Source organism: Mustela erminea, chromosome 13, assembly GCF_009829155.1.
Source record: "Mustela erminea isolate mMusErm1 chromosome 13, mMusErm1.Pri, whole genome shotgun sequence".
Classification (NCBI taxonomy): domain Eukaryota; kingdom Metazoa; phylum Chordata; class Mammalia; order Carnivora; family Mustelidae; genus Mustela; species Mustela erminea.
In genome coordinates this window covers 65,142,395-65,158,063 of record NC_045626.1, presented here as the reverse complement: position 1 = coordinate 65,158,063, position 15,669 = coordinate 65,142,395, and the positions used below count along the sequence as shown (strand labels likewise).

Genomic DNA, 15,669 nt, shown 5'->3' with positions numbered 1-15,669 from the left:
TCAGTTCTGCAAAATCAAAATTTTTCCGGTGACCTGCCACAACTTTGGAATATCTTGTTGAATAATTTATGTAGATAGAAAAAAACTGTTTATGGCTGAGCCTAGAATCAATTCCATTTTACACAAAGAAGGCATTTTTTAAGTGTAGTTTTGGTATAGATGGAATTTTCCAGGAATGCAGTTACTGTAGACATTGAGGAGAAATTGTTTTGTTTTCAGCTTTACCAAGGGTATTAGTCAGGGTTCTCCAGAGGAACAGACCAGTAGGATCTACACAAACACACACACGCAAGTAAGCACACAAAGAGAATGATTATAAGGAGTTGGCTCACATGATCTTGGAAGCTGAATTAGTACCAGAATTTGTAGTCAGGAAGCTCGAGACCCAGGAGAGCCAATAATGCAAGTTCCAGTCTGAATCTGAAGGCCTGAGAACCAGGAGAGCTAACTAACTGATGGTGTAAATTCCGGTCTGAAAGTTGGTGGGACCGAGACCCAAGAAAAACCAGTTTTTCAGATGGAGTCCAAAGATGGGAAAAAACCAACATCCCAACTCAAGGAGTCAGGAATCCCTGTGAATTCAAATGTTTATCTCATTCGGAAACATTCTCATGAAAAAAACTGAAAAACAAAACAAAACAGATCTTTAAAAAGAAAAAGAAACATCCTCACACCCAGAATAATTTAGCCAAATATATTTGCACTTCATGGCTCAGTCAAGTTGGCATATAAAATTAACCATCACAATAAGAGAGATTCATCCTTTAAGAAAAACATGTTGTTGATAGCATGTATGATAGATGGCATGGGATCTGAGTTGCAGTACTACCAAGTGCCCAAGTCAAGACTATCTGTAGTCAGATTCACAGTGATTTAACTTAGAGGTGTGGATTTCTTACTGTTTTGTTCCTCAGATAGTCTTGCTTGAAAATTCACATACTGAAATTCACATCTATTTTATTACAATTTACTTTTATTTTTTTGTTTTAGTTGCCACATAGATATTTTTAGAAAGTATCTGTGTGTATATAATAAATAGGTTAGCTTTGGATTCCAATTTAGTAGTAAAGTTGTGTTTACGTATTTCTTGGAGAAAGGGAGCTTTGGGTCCAGTGTTGGTGAGGGTGAGTGAGTGGTCTAAAATCTAAGATCTCAAGCTGCCAGTGTCTTGGACCAGTGTTTCTTAGCATTTCTAAGCTTTTGGCTGTGCTGCTTGTCTTCTTTCTGATCTTTGCAAAACTGTAGTCCTTTTCTTTATTTTATCAGGTATTTTATAATGTTCGGATCTACTTTCTTGAAGTCCTTGTTTTGATGTTCATTAGTTAGTTTTTTTTTTTTTAAGATTTTATTTTTAAGTAATCTGTACACCTAACTTGGGGCTCGAACTCACAACCCTGACATCAGGAGTCGCATGCTCTTCCAACTGAGCAACCTAGGCTCCCAGGTGTTTTTTATTTTTTATTTTTGTTTTTGTAACCACTTTATTGAGATATAATTCATGTGCTGCACAATTCACCCATTTTATAGTGTAAAATTCAGTGGTTTTCAGTATATTCACAACCATTATCACAATCTGATTCCAAATTTTTTTTTATAAGATTTTATTTATTCATTTGACAGAGATCACAAGTAGGCAGAGAGGCAGGCAAAGAGAGAGGAAGGGAAGCAGGCTCCCTGAGGAGCAGAGACCCTGATGTGGGGCTTGATCCCAGGACCCTGAGATCATGGCCTGAGCTGAAGGCAAATTGTAATAAAATAGATGTGAATTTAACCCACTGAGCCACCCAGGTGCCCCCGATTCCAAGTGTTTTATCCCAAAAAAGAAACCCTGTATCTATTAGCAGTCAGTATCCATTCCTGCTACCCTAATCTTTGACAACCTCTAATTTACTTTTGTCTCTGAATTTGCATATTCTGGACAATTGTTATGACCGGAATCATACAATACATGATTCTTTGTGTGTGGTGTCTTTTATCTGGTATAATGTTTTCAGGGTTGTACTATGTATTGGTAGTTCATTTATTTTTTATGCCCAAATAATATTCCATTGGATGGATATAGCACATTTTGTTTATCCATTCATTGGTTGATAGATATTTGGAATTGAAACAAAAAGTTACTTTGTATGCAGATGGTATGTAAACAGAACTATGTGATAGTAATATGTATCCCATAAATAACAAATACATGTTGATAAGTAAAAATTTACAGGCTAACAATTCTGTGATAGTTTAATTTGGGAGCAGTTTTTTTTCCCCCAAAGATTTTATTTATTTATTTGACAGACAGAGATCACAAGTAGGCGGAGAAGTGGGCAGAGAGAAAGGAGTGGAAGCAGGCTCCTGCTGAGCAAGGAGCTGGATGGGGGGGATTGATCCCAGAACCCCGGGATCAGGACCCGACCTGAAGGCAGAGGCTTTAACCCACTGAGCCCACCCTGGTGCCCCTAATTTGGGAGAATTTTTTGAGATGGTTTGGGTTGTTTCCAGTTTGTGGCTATTATGAATAATGTGTCTGTGGACATTTGTACATAAATTTGTGGATGAATGCTTTTATTTCTCTTGGGTATAAATCCAGGAGTAGACTTGCTGGATCATATGGTAACTGTCTTTAAGCATTTGAGGAACTGCTAGACTGTTTTCCAACGTGGCTGCACTGTTTTATATTCTTTCCAGCTTCATGTGAGGATTTTATTTATTTATTTTTTTTTTTTAAAGATTTTATTTATTAATTTGACAGAGAGAAATCACAAGTAGACGGAGAGGCAGCCAGAGAGAGAGAGAGAGGGAAGCAGGCTCCCTGCTCAGCAGAGAGCCCGATGCGGGACTCGATCCCAGGACTCTGAGATCATGACCTGAGCCGAAGGCAGCGGCTTAACCCACTGAGCCACCCAGGCGCCCTCATGTGAGGATTTTAATTACTACACATCCTTTACAACATTTGTTACCATTTTTTTTTTTTTTTTTAGATTTTTAAAAAAGTAATCTCTACAACCAGTGTGGGGCTTGAATTTATAATCCCAAGATCAAGAGTTGAACGCTCCACCTACTGCCCCAGCCAGGCGCCCCTCTATCTTTTTGATTATAGCCATCCTAGTGGGTGGAAAGTGGTAGTTCCTTAGGTTTTACGTGGTAACAGCAAGAAAGGGACAGTCTGTTACATTGTCTAGTATGGTAGCTACCGTGTACCTTTATGTTTAAATTGGTTAAAATTAAATAAAAATAAAAATGCATTTCCTCAGTCATACCAGCTACATTTTAAGTGCTCAGTAGCTACAAGTGGCTAGTGGTTACTTACTGTATTGGACAGCACAGATATACATAAAACATTTTTTAATTGCAGTAAGTTCTATTGGATGGTGCCTGTCTAGGAAAAGTTCATTTGGATGAGTAGGCAGAGAATGATAGAGGGTCTGAGTGGTGTGGGAAGGAGTGCAGGAGTGGAATTTGGAGAAGAAAAGAAAGAAACTTCAGGGAGTCATCTACAAGATATGAGACTTAGAAAAGAGCAGGCAAATAAAAAGGGAAAGTGAAAAGTTGAAGGAAAGATTCTTAGGAACTTGATTTTTCCACAGTACTTTGAGTTAGCAATGGGTCCAGTGTCATTCCTTCATTTTGTCGGTGAGAAAAGCATAGACTTGCTTCTGTGCTTTGGTTGCTGTTAATAATAGCATTCTTTTTGCTCAAAGGCTTTATCATGTTGAGGGCTGGAGCAGAGCCCCCTTGTCCTGTCTCACTGTTCTGCCACCAAACCAGTTGGTACAGTTTATGTTATGTCAAGGCAAGATAAATCTGGAGTGTCTGAGCTTAGTGTCAGTCAAGTACTCATTAAGGCTGTTGGGATGAGCCTTTTCTTTTCCGAGGGGCTATTTTGTAAGTTTATTTTTGTTAGTACGTAGAAATCTTCACAGAATAGAACAGCCTTTTTGTGCTCACTGTAGTTTCTCAAGCGTCATCATACACAAAACTGCTTACATTCAAATAGGCTTTCATTTTTGTTAAAGCCAACCTGGTGTGTGACATCTTTCTAAACCTGATATTACGTATTGTAGGAATTGCTTTTCTAGCTTAGTTAATAAAGATATATTTAAGGGTTTATCTGAGTGCAGTTTTGTGTGCAGCTGGTGTTAGTTCAAGTTGTCTAAGCTGTGAAATCAAGCATGAGCTGTTTAGGTGGTAGTCTTGTCACATTCCTTATAGGTGTATAGATGGCCTTGTTTTCTGAACAAAAAAATTGAGGTTTATGTTCTCCTTCTTTGTTTTAAATTTTATTTATTTGAGAGAGTGAACGCGCATGAGAGGGAGCATGAGCAGGGTGAGGGGCAGAGGAAGAGGGAGCAGCAGGCTCCCTGATGATCAGGGAGCCTGATGTGGGCTTAATCCCAGGACTCTGAGATCATGTCCCGAGCCGAAGGCAGATGTCCAGCTGATTGGGCCACCCAAGCATGCTTGAGGTTTATGTTCTGGTAAGGAATTTTGTTGCTGCTTCTTGATAAAAGAGATATCCTAGGAAATACATTTAGATCCTAAATGATAGAGTTTCTGGGATGTTCCTCTTGGTGTAGGTGAGGTTATGACAACAGATACTTGAAACTAGGATTATGCTGGATAATTTGGGAAAATACGATCACCCTTAAATACCTGCAGAATGGCCAATTCTCAAATGCCACGATGGTTTTTGCTTCATTAAATGCTAAAGATAATGTATGCTGTGTCATATTTAGCTAGTTCCATTAGCAATCTAGGATATTCCTTTTTTTTTTCCTTATAGAGAGTGTGTGCATGTGCTCCCCTGTGGGGAGGAGGTAAGAAGGGTAGAGGGAGAGACGATCTTAAGCAGGCTCTAGGCTGGGTGCCTGGGTGGCTCAGTGGGTTAAGTCTCTGCCTTCATGGGGCGCCTGGGTGGCTCAGTGGGTTAAAGCCTCTGCCTTCAGCTCAGGTCATGATCCCAGGGTCCTGGGATTGAGCCCCACATCAGGCTCTCTGCTCAGTAGGGAGCCTGCTTCCCTTCCTCTCTCTTTGCCTGCCTCTCTGCCTACTTGGATTCTGTCTGTCAAATAAATAAAATGTTAAAAAAAAAAAAAAAAAGCCTCTGCCTTCAGCTTGAGTCATGATCTCAGGGTCCTGGGATTGAGCCCTGCATCGGGCCCTCTACTCAGAGGGGAGCCTGCTTCCCCCTCCCCCTCTGCCTGCCTCTCTGCCTACTTGTGATGTCTCTCTCTCTCTCTGTCAAAAAAAAAAAAAAAAAGGCTCCAGGCTTAGAGTGGAGCTTGATGTGGGAGGGCTCTGTCTCAGTGTCTCAGGACCCTGAGTTCATGACCTGAGCCAAAATCAGGAGTCAGACCCTCAACCAACTAAGCCATGCAGCCGCTCCCAGGTTATTCCTTTTAATGACCGAGCTAGAATGCACAAAGTAGTTTCATGTTAGTAATATTCAAGGAGGAAACCTTAAATGTGGGGTACATTCTAATTAATAAGTCTAAGAGCTTTTCAACTTTTTAGTTTCTGTATCAATATCTAGCTTTCAAACGTTTTTATTTATTGCATGGTAAAATTTTTCAGAAACAAATTTCTAAAGAGCTTCCTTCCAATTGTGTTCTTAGTATAATGTCATTTCTTTCCACAGATTTGTTTGTAAATGCATCACGAAGAGGCAACCCAGAATGAAGAAAGCAAGCAGGAGTGTTGGCTCAGTGCCTAAAGTGTCTGGGATAAGCAAAACGCAAACAGTAGAAAAAACTAAACCTGAAAACAGTTCTTCAGCATCTACAGGAGGCAAACTCGTTAAACCTGGAACAACAGCATCATTGTCAAAGGTATTAACGTGGCGATGTTTGAATATGTGATGGATTTTAGGAGGAGTGAATCTTAATAGGATGTTTGATTTATTAACTAAACATCCTTTAGGGTTCGCCCTCTGCTGGTGCTGGGAACACATAGACTTTGAAGAGTTCACAGTATGGTAGACTTGGTGTGTTTGGTCTGGCTTTACAAATGAAACCAAATAGTAGACTTGCTTATGAAACATACCATTGAGCACTTGCCTTGTGCAAGGTTCTTGTGTCAGTGTGAGCTGGAGTTAGCGTCTTTCTTCAAGGAGCTTGTGGGGTAATGGGTGGAGGTTGTCACCTACATGTGTAAATGAAATACATGCAAAAAAGATTCCCACAGGGAAGCAGGAGGATAGTGTAAGCATTTCAGGAAGACATTGTTGCTAGCCTGGGAAGGTTTTAAGAATATATGTGGTAGATCTTAAAGGATGACCAGCAATATTCCATTCCTGAAACACATATATAAAGAATATATGTGGTAGGTCTTAAAGGATGACCAGCAATACTATTCCTGAAACTCCTAGGTAGGGTATTTTTATTCCCACTCCACCCCTTGCACGCCATAACTGACAACCGATCTGTATTAATCCCATTAAAATTGGGCGATGTTAATTTAGTTAGCACATAACTAGTTTTTTTGTTTGTTTGTTTGTTTTACACTCTTTCCAAGGCTGGTTTAGTTCTTGTTAGTACAGAATGGTGACTGGGCTTTAGAAGCAGACAGACCCAGACTTTCTATGCATGTGCTTCATAGCACCATGATTAGGATGAAATGAGGAATGTATGGAAGTGAATTAGCTCAGAGACTGGCACATGGCAAGGGCTTCATAAATAACAGGTAGTAGAATTTTTTTTTTCTTTTTTTTTTTTAAGATTTTATTTGTTAGAGAGAGAGAGCACATGAGCAGTAGTGAGGGGCAGAGGGAGAGGGAGAAGCAGGCTGCCCGTGGAATAGGAAGCCCAACTCGGGATTCTATCCCAGGACCATCAGGACCTGGGTTGAAGGCAGATGCTTAACTGAAGGAGCCACCCAGGCATCCCAGATAGTAACATTTTTATTGATTATCTCTAGAAACTTCTACTGGCTCAGGACTGATTTCTGAAAAGAATAGTCTTTTTCTGTGGGTGCTCTCAGTGTCTGTGTTGGTTTTGACCACTCAAGGGACAAGGTGACTCCGGGCTGTTTTTCTATTGGACATATCTTAGATATATTGCACAGAGGTCCACACAGTCTTCTAGTCTTTCTCAGTGCAGAATCCACTTATTTGTTCTTTGCTTGTTTGTCCTGGGAATTTTGTGTTTTGCTACTTTGACTCTGGAGAAAACCTGGAGAGGGTTAGTCTTGTAGGGAAAACTAAGCACTGTTTCAGATGTGATCCATTCAAAAGCCTTTTGTCTAGGCAGGGCTTTGATAGACTGTGACTTAATTATTTTAAGAAGCACCTCATAGAACAGCTGATGAGGGACTTCCTTATATATGTTGAAAGATACAGCTGGAAATGCTGGTTTTTCTATTTCAGGGTTGTCAAAAGTAAGCCCTGACTTACTCCATGGGCTTGGAGGTGCCCCCAGATTTTCTCCTTGCTGCAGTTTTGATGAGTTACTGGGTGTCATCCTATGGCCCAGAGGATGGTGCCAGAAATAGACCTTTGCCCTACTTCTGGAATCAAAACCTTGAATTACTTCCTTGATGACAGTACTGCCACTCTTTTGTGTAAGATAGCTAGCATTTTCTGACCTAACTGGTTACTCACTTGCTGGGGGTGTCTTTGGAGCGGAGTACTGTGTGACTGGGTACCTGTTATTTACGTGACTGGAAGAACAGGTTGAAACACTGGCATTGGATGTGTTCTACTGCTTTTCTTCTGTTGTCTCCTCATCAGTGGCAGGCAGGGTCTTTGAACGTTTGCTATGAAGTGTGCCTTGAATAGGCATGTCAGATTTTCTGAGGCTTGTATCTGGAGTTGATGGTAGTTTGGTTTTGAACAGTGAGTATTTTTTCATTGTAAAGCAAAACAACTGTATCTCTGCTGTGTGCCAGCACGTGCCAGCTGTCCATAGCTCTGGCCATCCTTGTTGGTGCATTTAAGTAGGGGTTGTGTGTATGTGTATAGTGAGGAGGGTCTTAGAAGAGGCAGAACTATTTGGGAATACTTTATCTAGACTGAAGCAATTGCTTTTTCTTAAGAAAGAAGAAGAAAAAAGGCACTGAATAGAAATTGAAGTGAGAAGTCAAAGAAGAAAACAGTGAAATGAACAGAAGAATTGAAAAGATCAAAAGGGCTTGGAGACCCCACAAACTTAAATGTTACTTTATTTTCCTTTTTTAAAAAATAATAATAAACATGTAGTCTTTCCTTTTTTAAAAGATTTTACATATTTATTAGAGAGAGAGTGCGCACAAGTAGGCAGAGTGGCAGGGAGAGGGAGAAGCAGGCTCTCCGCTGAGCAGGGAGATGGATGCAGGGCTTGATCCCAGGACGCTGGGATCTGAGCTGAAGGCAGTGGCTTAAAGGCTGAGCCACCCAGGTGCCCTATTATTTTATTTTCCTAAGTTTTCACATTTCACTGTGCTTTCTCTAGCATTTGGACACTTGCCACAGCTTGAATTCCTGTAACTGATGGAGCGTTGATGACTAACCAGATGAATGAAGCCTTTGGCTTTTAGTCATATAGACACCGTGTACACATACTCACCTATTCATGTGGACACCCACGTGTGTGTCTGTCATTGCACAGTATTCAACACTTTTCTTATAGTGGCCAGCATGGGGATATACATTTCTTTACCTCTTTCATTTCAAATATTGTTTGAGGCTAGATCTAGCTGAGGTATAAGAGAAAGGACCTTTTTTTTTTTTTTTTTTAAAGATTTTATTTATTTATTTGACAGACAGAGATCCCAAGTAAGCAGAGAGGCAGGCAGAGAGAGAGAGAGGAAGAAGCAGGCTCCCCGCAGAGCAGAGAGCTTGACGTGTGGGGCTCGATCCCAGGACCCTGGGATCATGACCCGAGCCGAAAGCAGGGGCTTTAAACCCACTGAGCCACCCAGGCGCCCCGAGAAAGTACCTTTTTGACGAGAGCATCTCACTGCTGATTGGAGTTTTTGTAAATACAAAATACAGTATGATTGCTGTTCAGTGAATTTGGAGGAAATTGTTCCCATTCTTATGAGTAGCTTTGACATCTGGTTTGGGACGTTTGCATGGTTAATTCTTTGTCACAGTGAGTAGAGAGGATTATTTGCCACATAGGGATGGCCTCGTATGTGCCTGCACTTTGCAGGTTTCACACACTGCTCGGGTATTCCTGGTTAATTCTTGTGGAAGTAATACACTCTTTCATTGTCCCAAGAGTACTTTTTTCTAAAAGTTAATAGACAAGAATTAGTAAGTAGCAGTTACTTCAGTTAGAATCTGTCTAAGTAATTGATGATTCTCAATGATTATTTATCATCATACCTTTTCAGTGTGAAAATTAGTTAACCATATGATGAATAATCCATCTCTGAAACTTGAAAGGCAAAATTTAAAAACTAACTGTAAATTTTGAGTTGATGCCGACCATGAAACTTGGAAAGTCCAAGTTGAGAAGTGTGGATATGTTGGTTATATTATTTCATCATTTGTATCTAGGTTTTCTATTTTTAACAAATTTAACAAATTTTTAAATTTTAATATTTTTGTTCTTACATTCTTTTATATATATGCAAATCTGTTTTATGTACAATAATTGGTTCTATCAGATAATCATACCATGGTCTTCTACTGATAATCTTTCCCAAGATAGATTTGGGTGAAATTGGATATTTGCACACTCCTGTGGACTACCACACTTGAGACTTTGCGACTGATTTCAGTTTTGAGGCCACGCACACAATTCAAAATATATGCAGACTGGGTAAAGGCAGTTTAAGAGTGGCCTGAAAGAAAGCACAAGACGTGGAATGAGTAAACTGTGTATTTTGCTTGCATGGGAGCCACCACATGACCAGCAAGTGCTGGGCCTGTCCCAGAGCTCTTTGTAGTGTGAGGGCTTCTGAACATCTATAGAGATTGCCTGGCAGGTGGACAGACAGCAGGTATGAACTGCTGGAAACTTCACAGAGGGCTCATTTCTTCACTGCCTCTCTTTTCTTGGATTCTTTTTTAAGTTTGTAATCCGAGGGGCGTGTGGGTGGCTCAGTGGGTTAAAGCCTCTGCCTTCGACTCAGGTCATGATCCCAGAGTCCTGGGATTGAGCCCCACATTGGGTTCTCTGCTCAGCGGGGAGCCTGCTTCCTACTCTCTCTCTGCCTGCCTCTCTGCCTACTTGTGATCTCTATGTCAAATAAATAAATTAATTAAATCTTTAAGTTTGTAATCCGCTAGGGTAGCCTTGATTGCATCTTCGGCCAGCATGGAGCAGTGCAATTTCACGGGGGGAAGGCAGAGGTCTTTGGTGATGCCCATGTTCTTGATGGTCTAGGCTTCCTCTGCCATCTTCCCTTTTACTCAATCTGTGGCTAACGAGCTAGAAGCAATAGCAGACCACAGCTAAATGTTTTAAGCCTGGAGTCCACAATCTTTACCTTCTCATCCACTTGAATCTGCAATTTCATTACATCACCACCACATGCTGGAGCCCCCACCAATCCAGTTCCAACATTTTTTGATGTGAAGGGACCCCATGTTTCTAGGATTTTCATAATGATCAACAACCTTATGATAGATCCTGGCCGGAGCTGGCAGTTCCCTGGCAGGTGGACTTGGGCTCTGCAGCAGTAGGGTTTACACTGTCCGTTTCAGATGGCCAGCTCCAGCCACTGCCATCTTTCACGCTTGAGCCTGTGCAGCAATTTTATTATTTTTATTAAGTAATCCCTATACCCAGCGTGGGTCTTGAACTCACAACCTTGAGGTCATGAGTTGGATGCTCTACCAACTGAACCAGCCAGGCGCTCCTGTATCTAGAAGGTTTTTACCAAAGGCTTTGCATTTTGCATCTGTTATTAAGAAGTAAGTTAAAAATCTCTTCCCTTCATCAATTTCACAATTTTTTTGAACTGTTTATTTTTTGAACTGCTGTTTATGTGTGGAAGTGCACATGTATTTGCAGAACTGTGTAACAAAACTTGAAATATGGAATGGTATCAGCCTGCAAGTAGCTTTGTGTAAAAGAAGCAGAGTTTTTGTTTTGTTTTGTTTTGTTTCGTCTTAAACTTTTTCAAGTTTATTTATTTTTAGTAATCTCTACACCCAACATGGGGCTGAAACTCATGACACTGACTGAGTTCAAGAGTTGCGTGTTCTTCTGACTGAGCTAGGCGCCCCTGTTTTTAACTTTCTTGATGAGGTATACATGCAGAACAGTTCACACAGCATCTGTGTTCAGCTTAGTCAATCACCACAAAGTGAACATGCTCTGTAGCCACCACCCAGATCAAGGAGGGGCTGAAGTGGTCAAGGAGTGGTCTGAAGTGGCTTTAATTTGCATTTGCATTATCAATGGAATTAAGCATCTTTTCATATCTTACTTTTATATGTTTAGTGGACAGTTAGAGATGTTTTTTGTGAAGTTCCTGTTCAAATCAGTTGCCTATTTTGTTACTGTGTTTACTTTTTTTTTCAGCTGTGTGTGTGTGTGTGGTAAAATACACATAACATTTATCTTCTTGACCATTTTTAAGTGTACAGTTCAGTAGCAGTAAGTACATTCACATTAAGCAACCCAGTAGCACCATTCATTTCCAAAAACTTCCATCTTGCAAAACTGAAACTCCATCCCCATTAAACCACAGCTCCGCATTCCCCCTCCCAAGCCCCTGGCAACTACTTTTGTCTGTCTCTGTGAATCTGACAACGTAAATACCTCAGGAGTGGAATCACATGGTATTTGTCTTTTTGCCATTGGCTTATTTCTTTTAGCATAATGTTCCCAGAGTTCATCTTCACTGTAGCATGGGTCAGAATTGCCTTTTTTTTTTTTTAAAGATTGTATTTATTTATTTGACAGACAGAGATCACAAGTAGGCAGAGAGACAGGCAGAGAAAGAGAGGGGGAAGCAGGCTCCCCGCTGAGCAGGGAGCCCTATGCAGGGCCCAATCCCAGGACACTGGGATCATGACCTGAGCCGAAGGCAGAGGCTTTAACCCACTGAGCCACCCAGGCACCCCTGCCTTTTTTTTTTTTTTTTTTTTTAAAGATTTTATTTTTTTCAAGTAACCTGGACACCCAATGTGGGGCTCAAACTCACAACTCTGAGACCAAGAGTTGCATGTTCCACCAACCGAGCCAGCCAGGCACCCCAGAATTTCCTTATTAAATGCTGAATAATATTCTACTGTATATAAATACCACATTTTGCTTATCCGTTCTTCCATCAGTGGACAGTTGGGTTGTTTCTACAACTCTTGGTTGTTGTAAATAATAGCTGTGAACATATATGTATAAATATCTCTTAGAAGCCCTGCTTTCAGTTTTTTGGGTATTTACTCAGAAATGGAATTTCTGGGTCATATGGTAATTCTACTTTTAATTTTTTGAGGAGCCTCCATAGCTGTTTTCCACAGCAGCTTTACCATTTCCATTCCCACCAAGAAATTCTCTTCCCAACAGGTGTTTTAATTTTTCCACATCCTCACCAGCACTTTTTTTTTTACAGTAGCCATCAAAATGGGTATGAGGTGGTATAGTGTGGTTTTTTGTACTGATTTATATTCTTTGCCTGTTCTAGATGTGAGCCCTTTGTCATTTTATATGTGTTGCACGTATGTTCTCCCACTCTGTGCCTTCTCTTTCTTTTTTAATGGTATCTTTTGATGAATGGATGTTCTTAATTTTAATGTAGTCCAGTTTGTTAATCTTTTGTTCATGGTTAGGGCGGTGTGTGTGTGTGTGTTTATAAAATCTTTCCCAATCCCAAGGTCAAGAGACAGTTTCCTATACTTTTTTTGAGAGTGATAGTTTACATTTTATATTTAGATCCTCAATCTATCTAGAATTTTTTTTTTTTTAAGATTTTTACTTTTGTACTTGAGAGAGTGAGCGTGAGAGCTACAGAGTGCACATAAGGAGAGGGAGAAGCAGACCCTGAGATCATGGTCTCAGTGGAAGGCATATGCTTAACTGACTGAGCCATCGAGGTGCCCCTGTTCTCTTTTATAACCATAGTACAATTACCAAATCTGGAGGTGGACATTGATAAAATGCTAGTTTCTTATCTCTAGACTTTAATTAAATTTCACCAATTGTGCTAATGTCCATTTTAGCAAAAAAAAGAACAACATGTTTTTTCTGGTCCAGCTTTCGATCCAGGGTAATAAATTAATTTTGTTGTCGCGCTCTTCTTAAATTTGGGATAGTTCCTTAGTCTTTGTCTTTGTGACCTTGACATTACTAAAGAATGTAGGCCAGTGTATTTGGTAGACTGTCCTCCAGATGTAGGTTTCTCATTGCTCCCTTGTGATTAGGTTGGGGGTTACGGGTTTTGGCAGAAGTCCCACAGAAGCCCATGTCCTTGGTGTAGCATTTTCAGAATTACATGGTGTCAATCTGTTCCATTCCTGGTGATATTAACTTAATTTGGTTAAGGTGGTGCCTGGTTTTTCCACTACCAGGTTCCATGTTTCCTTTTGTAATTCATAAGTAGTCTTGTCAAAAATACTTTGAGACTTTGTAAAAATTCTCTTTGGCATCAGACTTGCACACCCTAATTTTAGCAATTCTTGATGGTTCTTTCCAGAATCAGATATTAGTATGATCTTTTTTTATTTTAAAGATTTTTATTTATTTATATATTTACTTGACAGAGAGAGAGAGAGGGGGATCACAAGTAGGCAGAGAGGCAGACGGGGTGGGGGTGGGGGAAGCAGGCTCCCCGCTGAGCAGAGAGCCCGATGCGGGGCTTGATCCCAGGACCCTGAGATCCTGACCTGAGCTGAAGGCAGAGGCTTAACCACTGAGCCACCCAGGCGTCCCAGATATTAGTATGATTTTGCCAAGGGATATTTTTCAAATTCCATCATTCTTCCTACATTTAGTAGCTGACATTCTACTTAAAAGGAGTTTTCACTTTTGCTCCATCTATGTATTCATTTGTTAGTGTGAAATAATGGAATCTTACTTAGTGGGCTCTCAGTGGTTGGCATCATTTATTTTCATTTTAATATTGTCCCCTATTTGGTCAGTGGGAGCCCCTTCAAGCATTCTGCAGTGTCCTTTCAATGTGCTCCTGTTCTTTTTTGAGCAACCCCTTAAATTCTGACATGAGAAATTTTCTTTCCCCAGCCCTACCCCAGAGTCAGCCTTTTCTTCCAGAAGGCTTTGTTCCTTTTAGTGAAGGATGGCACTTTAAGCTTTTGGACATTGGGGAGGGTATGTGTTGTGGTAAGCTCTAGATGTTATGATGACTCATCTGTACCTCCTGAAACAAGTAATACATTATATATTAATTAATTGAATTTTAATAAAAAAATAAAGCCTTTGGGAACTAGGTGTGTTCATTGCTTTTGAGTGTATTACTGTTTTTAAACCTACTCAGCAGACCGAGAGGAAATATGCACAGACATGTGCACAACTCACCTATCTGTATCAATTTCTGTGTCTATTTCTTCCATATGTATTAAAACCCATGAGTTCACGCTGTTACTTCCAAATCCAGTTGACAATGTTTAGAGTAGCCTTTCCGCTTTCTGTATTTGTAGTCCCAGTCTCCCAACAGTGAGAAACCTGGCTTTCATTATAATATATTTAGTTTCTCAATCCTAGAATATGTAGGCAATAGTTACAGAATTGCTTACCATACCACTGCCAGAAACAAATCTGCTAGGTAGAGTTCAAAATGTATACTTTTTTTTTTTTTGTCTTAACTTCAGAGTTTGAGGATTTATGGTCAAAATAACCGTTTTCAGAGGATACTTGGATTCTTCTTCTACCCTTCACCCTGTGTGGCTGTGTTATTTTTTTATTTTTTATTTATTTTTTATTTTATTTTTTATTTTTTTAAAGATTTTATTTATTTATTTGACAGAGAGAGAGTACAAGTAGGCAGAGAGGCAGGCAGAGAGGGAGAGGAGGAAGCAGGCTCCCTGCTGAGCAGAGAGCCCGATGCGAGACTCGATCCCAGGACCCTGAGATCATGACCTGAGCCGAAGGCAACAGCGGCTTAACCCACTGAGCCACCCAGGCGCCCCTATTTTTTTATTTTTTAAAGATTTTATTTACTTATTTGATGGGGGTGGGGCGGGAAGCAGGCCCCCTGCTGAGCAGAGAGCCCAGTGTGGGGCTCGATCCTAGGACCCTGCGATCATGACCTGAGCCAAACGCAGAGGCTTAACCCACTGTTTTATTTATTTGAAATGCAGTTGTGTCCATTTGTTCCAATGGTGTTCCATTTTAGGTTTTCCCGTATCCTTGTTTAATTCATTAATTAATTAACTGCGAGCATGTGAAACACTACCAAGGTTCCATTCCACATGTCAGAATTAGGAGAAGATGTGTTCAGAGAAGCGCCCCTCTCTTCCCCCATTCTTTCTCACTCTGTCCCCAGCCATCTCTTGGAGGTAAACAGTCTAGCTGGGTTTTTGTTTTTCTCCTTGAGGTGTTTCTTTTTGCACAATCAGATGCATGTATATTTATTGTGTTATTTCCCCTTTGTTAAACAGAAGTTGCCATAATTAGATCTGTTTCTGCGCTTTGCTTTTTTTTTTTTTCCACTTAATGTATTCTCGAAATCTCTTTATACCAATTTATAGTAGTCTTTCTCATTCTGGGTTTATTTATTTATTTATTTATTTTTTGAGATTTTATTTATTAGAGACAGAGCACAAGCAGATGGAGCAGCAGACAGAGGGAAAGG

General features: G+C 40.3%; 1 protein-coding gene and 1 pseudogene across 2 annotated transcripts in view; one reads left to right on the top strand and one right to left on the bottom strand.

The window, feature by feature from the left end:
- The window catches only part of SPECC1L (sperm antigen with calponin homology and coiled-coil domains 1 like), a 138,636-nt gene that overhangs the window by 27,925 nt on the left and 95,042 nt on the right, over window positions 1-15,669 (top strand). For both annotated transcript variants that reach the window (XM_032309157.1, XM_032309156.1), the window contains one exon: window positions 5,627-5,816. In XM_032309157.1, the coding sequence (XP_032165048.1) occupies window positions 5,664-5,816 (153 nt within the window). In that variant the 5' untranslated portion in view covers window positions 5,627-5,663. The remainder of the gene's footprint in view (window positions 1-5,626; window positions 5,817-15,669) is intronic.
- LOC116571343 lies at window positions 10,187-10,642 on the bottom strand (annotated as a pseudogene).